This window comes from Aquarana catesbeiana, linkage group LG02, assembly GCF_042186555.1.
Source record: "Aquarana catesbeiana isolate 2022-GZ linkage group LG02, ASM4218655v1, whole genome shotgun sequence".
Classification (NCBI taxonomy): Eukaryota; Metazoa; Chordata; class Amphibia; order Anura; family Ranidae; genus Aquarana; species Aquarana catesbeiana.
This window is the reverse complement of record NC_133325.1, coordinates 813,460,596-813,475,031: the sequence shown is the minus strand read 5'-3', so window position 1 is coordinate 813,475,031 and position 14,436 is coordinate 813,460,596. Positions and strand designations below refer to the sequence as shown.

The 14,436-nt window shown below is 40.4% G+C and overlaps 1 protein-coding gene across 2 annotated transcripts in view; it reads right to left on the bottom strand.

Moving 5' to 3' along the window:
- Positions 1-6,854, bottom strand: part of U2AF1 (U2 small nuclear RNA auxiliary factor 1) — a 38,136-nt gene extending 31,282 nt beyond the window's left edge. For both annotated transcript variants that reach the window (XM_073617626.1, XM_073617628.1), the window contains exon 1: positions 6,698-6,854. In XM_073617626.1, coding sequence (XP_073473727.1) covers positions 6,698-6,741 — 44 coding nt within the window. In that variant the 5' untranslated portion in view covers positions 6,742-6,854. The remainder of the gene's footprint in view (positions 1-6,697) is intronic.
- Between the last annotated feature and the right edge of the window lie 7,582 nt (positions 6,855-14,436).

Here is a 14,436-nt window from a genome sequence, read left to right as displayed (position 1 = left end):
ACTAATGAAGATCTGAATGATTCAGAGGAGAACTGGGGGAAAGTGTTGTGGTCAGAGGAGACCAAAATCGAGATCTTTGGCATCAACTCAACGTATTTGGAGGAGGAGGAATGCTGCCTATGACCCCAAGAACACCATCCCCCACCGTCATACATGGAGGTCCTATGACCCCAAGAACACCATCCCCACCGTCATACATGGAGGTCCTATGATCCCAAGAACACCATCCCCCACCGTCATACATGGAGGTCCTATGACCCCAAGAACACCATCCCCCACCGTCATACATGGAGGTCCTATGACCCCAAGAACACCATCCCCCACCGTCATACATGGAGGTCCTATGACCCCAAGAACACCATCCCCCACCGTCATACATGGAGGTCCTATGACCCCAAGAACACCATCCCCCACCGTCATACATGGAGGTCCTATGACTCCAAGAACACCATCCCCCACCGTCATACATGGAGGTCCTATGACCCCAAGAACACCATCCCCCACCGTCATACATGGAGGTCCTATGACCCCAAGAACACCATCCCCACCGCCCTACATGGGAAGTCCTATGACCCCAAGAACACCATCCCCCACCGTCATACATGTGAGGTCCTATGACCTCAAGAACACCATCCCCCACCGTCATACATGGAGGTCCTATGACCTCAAGAACACCATCCCCCACCGTCATACATGGAGGTCCTATGACCTCAAGAACACCATCCCCCACCGTCATACATGGAGGTCCTATGACCTCAAGAACACCATCCCCCACCGTCATACATGGAGGTCCTATGACCCCAAGAACACCATCCCCCACCTACATACATGGAGGTCCTATGACCCCAAGAACACCATCCCCCACCGTCATACATGGAGGTCCTATGACCTCAAGAACACCATCCCCCACCGTCATACATGGAGGTCCTATGACCTCAAGAACACCATCCCCCACCGTCATACATGGAGGTCCTATGACCCCAAGAACACCATCCCCCACCTACATACATGGAGGTCCTATGACCCCAAGAACACCATCCCCCACCGTCATACATGGAGGTCCTATGATCCCCAAGAACACCATCATACATGGAGGTCCTATGACCCCAAGAACACCATCCCCCACCGTCATACATGAGGTCCTATGACCCCAAGAATACCATCCCCCACCGTCATACATGGAGGTGGAAACATTATGTTTTAGGGGTGTTTTTCTACTAAGGGGACAGGACAACTTCACTGCATCAAAGGGACGATGGAGGGGGCCATGTACCATCAAATATTGGGTGAGAACCTCCTTCCCTCAGCCAGGGCATCGTGGATGGGTATTCCAGCATGACAATAACCAAAACACATGGCCAAGGCAACAAAGGAGTGGCTCAAGAAGAAGCACAGTAAGGTCATGGAGTGACCTGGCCAGTCTCCAGACCTTAATCCCATAGAAAATATGTGGAGGGAGCTGAAGGTTCGAGTTACCAAACGTCATCATGGAAACCTTAATGACTTGGAGAGATCTGCAGAGGACAAAATCCCTCCTGAGATGTGAGCAAACCTGGAGGCCAACTCCAAGAAACGTCTGACCTCTGATCGCCAACAAGGGTTTCTCCACCAACTACTAAGTCATGATTTGTGAAGGGTTCACATACTTATTTCATTCATTAAAATGCAAATCCATTTATAACGTTTTAGAAATGAGTTTTTCTGGAAATTTTTGTTGTTATTCTCTCACTGTTATAATAACCCGACCAATAAAATTATAGACTGATCGTTTCTTTGTCAGTGGGCAAATGTACAAAATCAGCAGCCGATCAAATACCCCCCCCCCCTTCACTGTATCATAGACCACGCCCCTTCGAATGAAGAGGACCTCCTCTATATACCATAGACTACACCCCCACCGCAAATCTAAAGGATCTCCTCTATATACCCAGAGTGAAAAAGAACTCCCCTATAGGCCACACCGCTGGAATGAAGAGGACCTTCTCTAGACCTCTATATACCATAAACACCCCCTCCCCAAATGAAAAGGCTCTAATCCATAGACATGCCCCCTCCAGAATGAAGAAGACCTTCTCTATACACCATTGACCACTCCCCATGTATGAAGACCTCTATCGACCATAGACTGTCCCTGCATATGAAGAGAACCTGCCTGAACCATGATCTCGTCTACATGCTACAAGACCATCTTCCCTGAATGAAGGGGGACCTGCCTGACCCGTGATCTCCTCCACATACTACAAGACCATCTTCCCTGAATGAAGGAGGACCTGCCTGACCCGTGATCTCCTCTACATACTACAAGACCATCTTCCCTGAATGAAGGGGACTTGCCTGACCCGTGATCTCCTCTACATACCACAAGACCATCTTCCCTGAATGAAGGGGACCTGCCTAACCCGTGATCTCCTCTACATACTACAAGGCCATCTTCCCTGAATGAAGGGGGACCTGCCTGACCCGTGATCTCCTCTACATACTACAAGACCATCTTCCCTGAATGAAGGGGACCTGCCTGACCCGTGATCTCCTCTACATACTACAAGACCATCTTCCCTGAATGAAGGGGACCTGCCTGACCTGTGACCTCCTCTACATACTACAAGGCCATCTTCCCTGAATGAAGGGGACCTGCCTGACCTGTGATCTCCTCTACATACTACAAGACCATCTTCCCTGAATGAAGGGGACCTGCCTGACCTGTGACCTCCTCTACATACTACAAGGCCATCTTCCCTGAATGAAGGGGACCTGCCTGACCCATGATCTCCTCTACATACTACAAGACCATCTTCCCTGAATGAAGGGGACCTGCCTGACCCGTGATCTCCTCTACATACTACAAGACCATCTTCCCTGAATGAAGGGGGGCTTGTCTGACCCCCTCCACACACCACAGACCATCTTCCCTGAATGAAGAACACCTGTCTGACCTCCTCTACACACCACAGACTGTCTCCTGAATTACACAACGAGATGTTGGTGAAAAAGGTCTCACCCCGGGCATTGCTGCACACAATTCTGAGGGAACCCTCCAGAGAAATCCACAGGAGGCATGTACTGCTCAGGAACCAGCAATCTCCACAATTAAACTCACAGATATGGAGACAGAAAGCTGTACTAATATGACGGCAGATCTTCTGAAAATGCTGGTCTCCTGGCCATATCGCTGCCCTAAAACAGCTCCAACTTCACAGGATGTATACTTGTTCCAAGTCCTTGCCACAAAGAATTAAAGCCAGAGGCAGCCAGGAAAGTAGCATTCCTTCCCAGACAGGCCAAAAAAGCAGCTTCCATATGTCAATCAGCATAGAAGGCTTTCCGCAACAAATGTGAAGAGAAATCTCGTACCTCTAGGAGGCCACCTACGGAAGGCCCTCCGTCCCGCCCTTCTAGTGGGCCACCTACGGAAGGCCCTCCGTCCCGCCCTTCTAGTGGGCCACCTACGGAAGGCCCTCCGTCCCGCCCTTCTAGTGGGCCACCTACGGAAGGCCCTCCGTCCCGCCCTTCTAGTGGGCCACATACGGAAGGCCCTCCGTCCCGCCCTTCTAGTGGGCCACCTACGGAAGGCCCTCCGTCCCGCCCTTCTAGTGGGCCACATACGGAAGGCCCTCCGTCCCGCCCTTCTAGTGGGCCACATACGGAAGGCCCTCCGTCCCGCCCTTCTAGTGGGCCACCTACGGAATATCCTTAAGTGCTGCACTTTCCATACAGATGCTTACTGGGATGAGCTCAGTGGTCAGTTTGGGCAACATCAGGAAGGAGGTCAGTCCGGTAGTAGAGATGAGGAAGGGGTGGGTATTGGTAGTAGAGATGAGCAAGGGGTGGGTATTGGTAGTAGAGATGAGCAAGGGGTGGGTAATGGTAGTAGAGATGAGCAAGGGGTGGGTATTGGTAGTAGAGATGAGCAAGGGGTGGGTATTGGTAGTAGAGATGAGCAAGAGGTGGGTATTGGTAGTAGAGATGAGCAAGAGGTGGGTATTGGTAGTAGAGATGAGCAAGAGGTGGGTATTGGTAGTAGAGATGAGCAAGAGGTGGGTATTGGTAGTAGAGATGAGCAAGAGGTGGGTATTGGTAGTAGAGATGAGCAAGAGGTGGGTATTGGTAGTAGAGATGAGCAAGAGGTGGGTATTGGTAGTAGAGATGAGCAAGAGGTGGGTATTGGTAGTAGAGATGAGCAAGAGGTGGGTATTGGTAGTAGAGATGAGCAAGAGGTGGGTATTGGTAGTAGAGATGAGCAAGAGGTGGGTATTGGTAGTAGAGATGAGCAAGAGGTGGGTATTGGTAGTAGAGATGAGCAAGAGGTGGGTATTGGTAGTAGAGATGAGCAAGAGGTGGGTATTGGTAGTAGAGATGAGCAAGAGGTGGGTATTGGTAGTAGAGATGAGCAAGAGGTGGGTATTGGTAGTAGAGATGAGCAAGAGGTGGGTATTGGTAGTAGAGATGAGCAAGAGGTGGGTATTGGTAGTAGAGATGAGCAAGAGGTGGGTATTGGTAGTAGAGATGAGCAAGAGGTGGGTATTGGTAGTAGAGATGAGCAAGAGGTGGGTATTGGTAGTAGAGATGAGCAAGAGGTGGGTATTGGTAGTAGAGATGAGCAAGAGGTGGGTATTGGTAGTAGAGATGAGCAAGAGGTGGGTATTGGTAGTAGAGATGAGCAAGAGGTGGGTATTGGTAGTAGAGATGAGCAAGAGGTGGGTATTGGTAGTAGAGATGAGCAAGAGGTGGGTATTGGTAGTAGAGATGAGCAAGGGGTGGGTATTGGTAGTAGAGATGAGCAAGAGGTGGGTATTGGTAGTAGAGATGAGCAAGAGGTGGGTATTGGTAGTAGAGATGAGCAAGAGGTGGGTACTGGTAGTAGAGATGAGCAAGAGGTGGGTATTGGTAGTAGAGATGAGCAAGAGGTGGGTATTGGTAGTAGAGATGAGGAAGAGGTGGGAATTGGTAGTAGAGATGAGGAAGGGGTGGGTGTTGGTAGTAGAGATGAGGAAGAGGTGGGTATTGGTAGTAGAGATGAGGAAGGGGTGGGAATTGGTAGTAGAGATGAGGAAGGGGTGGGTATTGGTAGTAGAGATGAGGAAGAGGTGGGAATTGGTAGTAGAGATGAGGAAGGGGTGGGTATTGGTAGTAGAGATGAGGAAGAGGTGGGTATTGGTAGTAGAGATGAGGAATAGGTGGGTGTTGGTAGTAGAGATGAGGAAGAGGTGGGTATTGGTAGTAGAGATGAGGAATAGGTGGGTATTGGTAGTAGAGATGAGGAAGGGGTGGGTATTGGTAGTAGAGATGAGGAGGAGGTCAGTCTGGAGATCATAGAGAGGAGTCTGGAGTCAGAGATGAGGAGGTCAGTCTGGAGATCATAGAGAGGAGTCAGAGATGAGGAGAGGGCCGGTTTGGGGATCATAGAGAGGAGTCAGAGATGAGGAGGAGGTCAGTCTGGAGATCATAGAGACATCTCTGGAGTCACAGATGAGGAAAGGGCCGGTTTGGGGATCATAGAGAGGAGTCAGAGATGAGGAGAGGGCCCGTTTGGAGATCATAGAGAGGAGTCTGGAGTCAGAGATGAGGAAAGGGCCAGTTTGGGGATCATAGAGAGGTGTCTGGAGTCAGAGATGAGGAGGAGGTCAGTCTGGAGATCATAGAGACGTCTCTGGAGTCACAGATGAGGAAAGGGCCAGTTTGGGGATCATAGAGAGGAGTCTGGAGTCAGAGATGAGGAGGAGGTCAGTCTGGAGATCATAGAGAGGAGTCTGGAGTCAGAGATGAGGAAAGGGCCAGTTTGGGGATCATAGAGACATCTCTGGAGTCAGAGATAAGGAGGAGGTCAGTCTGGAGATCATAGAGACGTCTCTGGAGTCACAGATGAGGAAAGGGCCGGTTTGGGGATCATAGAGAAGTCTCTGGAGTCACAGATCAGTAAAAGGACCGGTTTGGGGATCATAGAGAGGTGTCTGGAGTCAGAGATGAGGAGAGGACTGGTTTGGGGATCATAGATACGTCTCTGGAGTCAGAGATGAGGAGAGGGCCGGTTTGGAGGTATCATAGAGAGGTGTCTGGAGTCACAGATCAGGAAAGTGCCGATTTGGGGATCATAGAGACGTCTCTGGAGTCACAGATCAGGAGAGGGCCGGTTTGGGGATCATCGACAGGAGTCTGGAGTCAGAGATGAGGAGGAGGTCAGTCTGGAGAGCATAGAGAGGAGTCTGGAGTCAGAGATGAGGAAAGGACCGGTTTGGGGATCATAGAGACGTCTCTGGTGTCAGAGATGAGGAGGAGGTCAGTCTGGAGATCATAGAGAGGAGTCTGGAGTCAGATGAGGAAAGGGCCGATTTGGGGATCATAGAGACGTCTCTGGAGTCAGAGATGAGGAGGTGGTCAGTCTGGAGATCATAGAGAGGAGTCTGGAGTCAGAGATGAGGAGGTCAGTCTGGGGATCATAGAGAGGAGTCAGAGATGAGGAGGAGGTCAGTCTGGAGATCATAGAGAGGAGTCTGGAGTCAGAGATGAGGAGGAGGTCAGTCTGGAGATCATAGAGAGGAGTCTGGAGTCAGAGATCAGGAAAGGGCCGGTTTGGGCCTAGTCCTCCAATGAATGGCGGCGGTGTGATGTGTAAGGAGAATGGCGGGCTCGGACCCCTCAGTGATGGGGGAAGACCCCCTCAGTCCGCACTTCCCACCCCCCACCGTCCCATCATACGTACTTATCCTTCTCTGTGCCGAAGATTGAAGCTAAATATTCCGCCATCTTCCCTCCTCACCGCGCCGCTCCTCTCCTCACCGACCCGCGCCACGGAACTTCGTCATCACCCGGCGACCATAGAGGGGGGCGGCACCACCCAACCAGGAGAGGGAAGGGGAGGGGGGAACCGCCCAGGGGCGGGACGGCACCACAAAGGAGGCCGTGCAATCACGGGCGGGCTTTTCTCAAAGAGGCGGGTTGAATGACGTCAGCTCTGTTCTTCGCTTTGATTGGTTATTGTTGTATAGGGCGGTGATGGAGGTTGCGGAAGAGGGCGGAGTATGGTAATGAGGGTGTGTGCGGACCAATCACAGCGTGTGTTTAGTACATCTCATTGAATGGGAAGATGATTGTTACATTGTATACAGTGAGAGATCCCTGGTGTGTCTTTGTCCTGTGATATGGATACATTGTACGAATCTCACACCCCAATATTTTCTATATATTCTGTATACTCTATATACTCCATATACTCCATATACTCTATATACTCCATATACTCTATATACTCTATATACTCCATATACTCCATATACTCTATATACTCCATATACTCCATATACTCTATATACTCTATATACTCCATATACTCCATATACTCTATATACTCCATATACTCTATATACTCCATATACTGTATATACTCCATATACTCTATATACTCCATATACTCTATATACTGTATATACTCCATATACTCCATATACTCTATATACTCCATATACTCCATATACTCTATATACTCTATATACTCCATATACTCCATATACTCTATATACTCCATATACTCTATATACTCCATATACTCTATATACTCCATATACTGTATATACTCCATATACTCTATATACTCTATATACTCCATATACTCCATATACTCTATATACTCCATATACTCCATATACTCTATATACTCTATATACTCCATATACTCCATATACTCTATATACTCCATATACTCTATATACTCCATATACTCTATATACTCCATATACTGTATATACTCCATATACTCTATATACTCCATATACTCTATATACTGTATATAATATATATACTCCATATACTCTATATACTCCATATAATGTATATACTCCATATACTCCATATACTCTATATACTCCATATACTCCATATACTCCATATAATGTATATACTCCATATACTCCATATACTCTATATACTCCATATACTCCATATACTCCATATACTGTATATACTCCATATACTCTATATACTCCATATACTCTATATACTCCATATACTCTATATACTGTATATAATATATATACTCCATATACTCTATATACTCCATATAATGTATATACTCCATATACTCCATATACTCTATATACTCCATATACTCCATATACTCCATATAATGTATATACTCCATATACTCCATATACTCTATATACTCCATATACTCCATATACTCCATATAATGTATATACTCCATATACTGTATATACTCCATATAATGTATATACTCCATATACTGTATATACTCCATATACTCCATATACTCTATATACTGTATATACTCCATATACTCCATATACTCTATATACTCCATATACTCCATATACTCTATATACAGTATATACTCTATATACTCCATATACTCCATATACTCTATATACTCTATATACTCTATATACTCCATATACTCTATATACTCCATATACTCTATATACTCCATATACTGTATATACTCCATATACTCCATATACTCCATATACTCTATATACTCCATATACTCTATATACTCCATATACTCCATATACTCTATATACTCCATATACTGTATATACTCCATATACTCCATATACTCTATATACTCCATATACTGTATATACTCCATATACTCTATATACTCTATATACTCCATATACTCCATATACTCTATATACTCTATATACTCCATATACTCCATATAATGTATATACTCCATATACTCCATATACTCTATATACTCTATATACTCCATATACTCCATATACTCTATATACTCCATATACTGTATATACTCCATATACTCCATATACTCTATATACTGTATATACTCTATATACTCCATATACTCCATATACTCCACATACTCTATATACTCTATATACTGTATATACTCTATATACTCCATATACTCCATATACTCCACATACTCTATATACTCTATATACTCTATATACTCTATATACTCCATATACTCCATATACTGTATATACTCCATATACTCCATATACTCCATATACTCTATATACTCCATATACTCTATATACTCCATATACTCCATATACTCTATATACTCCATATACTGTATATACTCCATATACTCTATATACTCTATATACTCTATATACTCTATATACTCCATATACTCCATATACTCTATATACTCCATATACTGTATATACTCCATATACTCCATATACTCTATATACTGTATATACTCTATATACTCCATATACTCCATATACTCCACATACTCTATATACTCTATATACTGTATATACTCTATATACTCCATATACTCCATATACTCCACATACTCTATATACTCTATATACTCCATATACTCTATATACTCCATATACTCCATATACTCTATATACTCCATATACTCCATATACTCCATATACTCCATATACTCTATATACTCCATATACTCCATATACTCCACATACTCCATATACTCTATATACTCTATATACTCTATATACTCCATATACTCTATATACTCTATATACTCCATATACTCCATATACTCTATATACTCTATATACTCCATATACTGTATATACTCTATATACTCCATATACTCCATATACTCTATATACTCCATATACTCTATATAACTCTATATACTCCATATACTCTATATACTCCATATACTCTATATACTCCGTATACTCTATATACTTCATATACTCCATATACTCCATATACTCTATATACTCCATATACTCTATATACTCTATATACTCTATATACTCCATATACTCTATATACTCCATATACTCTATATAACTCTATATACTCCATATACTCTATATACTTCATATACTCCATATACTCCATATACTCTATATACTCCATATACTCTATATACTCTATATACTCTATATACTCCATATACTCTATATACTCCATATACTCTATATAACTCTATATACTCCATATACTCTATATACTCCATATACTCTATATACTCCGTATACTCTATATACTTCATATACTCCATATACTCCATATACTCTATATACTCCATATACTCCATATACTCTATATACTCTATATACTCTATATACTCCATATACTCCATATACTCTATATACTCCATATACTCCATATACTGTATATACTCCATATACTCTATATACTGTATATACTCCATATACTCTATATACTCTATATACTCCATATACTCTATATACTCTATATACTCCATATACTCCATATACTCTATATACTCCATATACTCTATATACTGTATATACTCCATATACTCCATATACTTTTTATACTCTATATACTCCATATACTGTATATACTCCATATACTCTATATACTCTATATACTCTATATACTCCATATACTGTATATACTCCATATACTCTATATACTCCATATACTCCATATACTCTATATACTCCATATACTCTATATACGCTATATACTCCATATACTCTATATACTGTATATACTCCATATACTCCATATATTCTATATACTCTATATACGCCATATACTCTATATAACTCTATATACTCCATATACTCTATATACTCCATATACTCTATATACTCTATATACTCCATATACTCTATATACTCCATATACTCTATATACTCTATATACTCCATATACTCCATACACTCTATATACTCCATATACTCTATATACTCTATATACCCCATATACTCTATATACTCCATATACTCCATATACTCTATATACTCCATATACTCTATATACTCCATATACTCCATATACTCTATATACTCTATATACTCCATATACTCCATATACTCTATATACTCCATATACTCCATATACTCCATATACTCCATATACTCTATATACTCCATATACTCCATATACTCCATATACTCCATATACTCTATATACTCTATATACTCCATATACTCTATATACTCTATATACTCCATATACTCCATATACTCTATATACTCCATATACTCTATATACTCCATATACTCCATATACTCTATATACTCCATATACTCCATATACTCTATATACTCTATATACTCCATATACTCTATATACTCTATATACTCTATATACTCCATATACTCCATATACTCTATATACTCTATATACTCCATATACTCTATATACTCTATATACTCCATATACTCCATATACTCTATATACTCCATATACTCTATATACTCCATATACTCCATATACTCTATATACTCCATATACTCCATATACTCCATATACTCTATATACTCTATATACTCCATATACTCTATATACTCTATATACTCCATATACTCTATATACTCCATATACTCCATATACTCCATATACTCTATATACTCCATATACTCTATATACTGTATATACTCCATATACTCTATATACTCCATATACTCTATATACTCTATATACTCCATATACTCTATATACTCCATATACTCTATATACTCTATATACTCCATATACTCCATACACTCTATATACTCTATATACTCTATATACCCCATATACTCTATATACTCCATATACTCCATATACTCTATATACTCCATATACTCTATATACTCCATATACTCTATATACTCTATATACTCCATATACTCCATATACTCTATATACTCCATATACTCTATATACTCCATATACTCCATATACTCTATATACTCCATATACTCCATATACTCCATATACTCCATATACTCTATATACTCCATATACTCTATATACTCTATATACTCCATATACTCCATATACTCTATATACTCCATATACTCTATATACTCCATATACTCCATATACTCTATATACTCCATATACTCCATATACTCTATATACTCTATATACTCCATATACTCTATATACTCTATATACTCCATATACTCCATATACTCCATATACTCTATATACTCCATATACTCCATATACTCTATATACTCCATATACTCTATATACTCCATATACTCCATATACTCTATATACTCCATATACTCCATATACTCTATATACTCTATATACTCCATATACTCTATATACTCTATATACTCCATATACTCTATATACTCCATATACTCCATATACTCTATATACTCCATATACTCTATATACTGTATATACTCCATATACTCTATATACTCCATATACTCTATATACTCTATATACGCCATATACTCTATATAACTCTATATACTCCATATACTCTATATACTCCATATACTCTATATACTCTATATACTCCATATACTCTATATACTCCATATACTCTATATACTCTATATACTCCATATACTCCATATACTCTATATACTCCATATACTCTATATACTCTATATACCCCATATACTCTATATACTCCATATACTCCATATACTCTATATACTCCATATACTCTATATACTCCATATACTCCATATACTCTATATACTCTATATACTCCATATACTCCATATACTCTATATACCCCATATACTCTATATACTCCATATACTCCATATACTCTATATACTCCATATACTCTATATACTCCATATACTCCATATACTCTATATACTCCATATACTCCATATACTCCATATACTCTATATACTCCATATACTCTATATACTCTATATACTCCATATACTCTATATACTCCATATACTCCATATACTCCATATACTGTATATACTCCATATACTCTATATACTCCATATACTCTATATACTCTATATACTGTATATACTCCATATACTCCATACACTGTATATACTCTATATACTCCATATACTCTATATACTCCATATACTCTATATACTGTATATACTCCATATACTCCATATACTCTATATACTCTATATACTCCATATACTCTATATACTCCATATACTGTATATACTCCATATACTCTATATACTCTATATACTCCATATACTCTATATACTCCATATACTCCATATACTGTATATACTCCATATACTCTATATACTCCATATACTCCATATACTCTATATACTCTATATACTCCATATACTCTATATACTCCATATACTCCATATACTGTATATACTCCATATACTCTATATACTCCATATACTCTATATACGCTATATACTCCATATACTCTATATACTGTATATACTCCATATACTCCATATACTGTATATACTCTATATACTCCATATACTCCCTATATACTATATACTCCATATACTCCATATACTCTATATACTCCATATACTCCATATACTCTATATACACTATATACACTATATACTCCATATACTCCATATACTCTATATACTCTATATACTCCATATACTCCATATACTCTATATACTCCTCCATATACTCCATATACTCTATATACTGTATATACTCTATATACTCCATATACTCTATATACTCTATATACTCCATATACTCCATACACTCTATATACTGTATGTACTCCATATACTCCATATACTCCATATACTCCATATACTCTATAGACTGTATATACTCCATATACTCTATATACCGTATATACTTAGCAGAGACCCTCGAGAATAAAATGGCGGCCGTTGCAATACTTTATGTCACGCGGTATTAGCGAAGTACACTTACAAACGCAATAGTTTTTGGGAAAAAAATACACTTTTTTCCAATAAAAAAAATAAGAAAACAGTAAAGTTCATCCAATATTTTTGTTTATTATGACAGATGACGTTACGCCGAGTGAAGAGATACCCGACACGTCACACTTCAGAATTGCGCACGCTTGTGGAATGGCGACAAACTACGGTACTTAAAAATCTCCTTAGGTGACGCTTTAAATTTGTTTTATAGGTTACCAGATTAGAGTTACGGAGGAGGTCTGGGGATAGAATTATTGCTCTCATTCTGACGATCGCGGCGATACCTCACATGTGGGGTTTGTACGTCGTTTACATATGTGGGCGCGATTTGCGTATGCGTTCACTTCTGCGTGCAAGCTCGGAGGGGCGGGGCGCTTTGATTTTGTTTTGTTTTTTAATATTTATTTATGTATTAATTTATTTTTTACACTGCGCCTTTAAAAAAAAAAAAGATCACTTTTCTTCCTATTACAAGGAATGTAAACATCTCATAGGAATAGTGACAGGTCCTCTTTAATGTCAGATCTCCGGTGATAAAGACCTCAAACCTCACATTTACATTTAAAAAGCACAAAAAAAAATTTTTAATTTTATTTTTACAGATAAAAAAAATGGGCCCTTTAAGACTGGAAGGCGGAAGTGACATGTGACGTCGCTCCGGTCCTCCAAGGGCATAGAGTCAGGTGGGGACATCTTACCCTCACTTCCTGCCCGTCACTCATTGGATCGGATTGATTCCACCGCTGCTGATCTCTCTGGTAAGCAGCAGAAATGACTGGGAAGTGGCGGGAGGGGGAGGGGGGGGCACCTATCCCGCTGCTGGAACCACGCCCACTGTGTGAACATATACCGGGGTTATGGTAGCTATCTGTTGCCG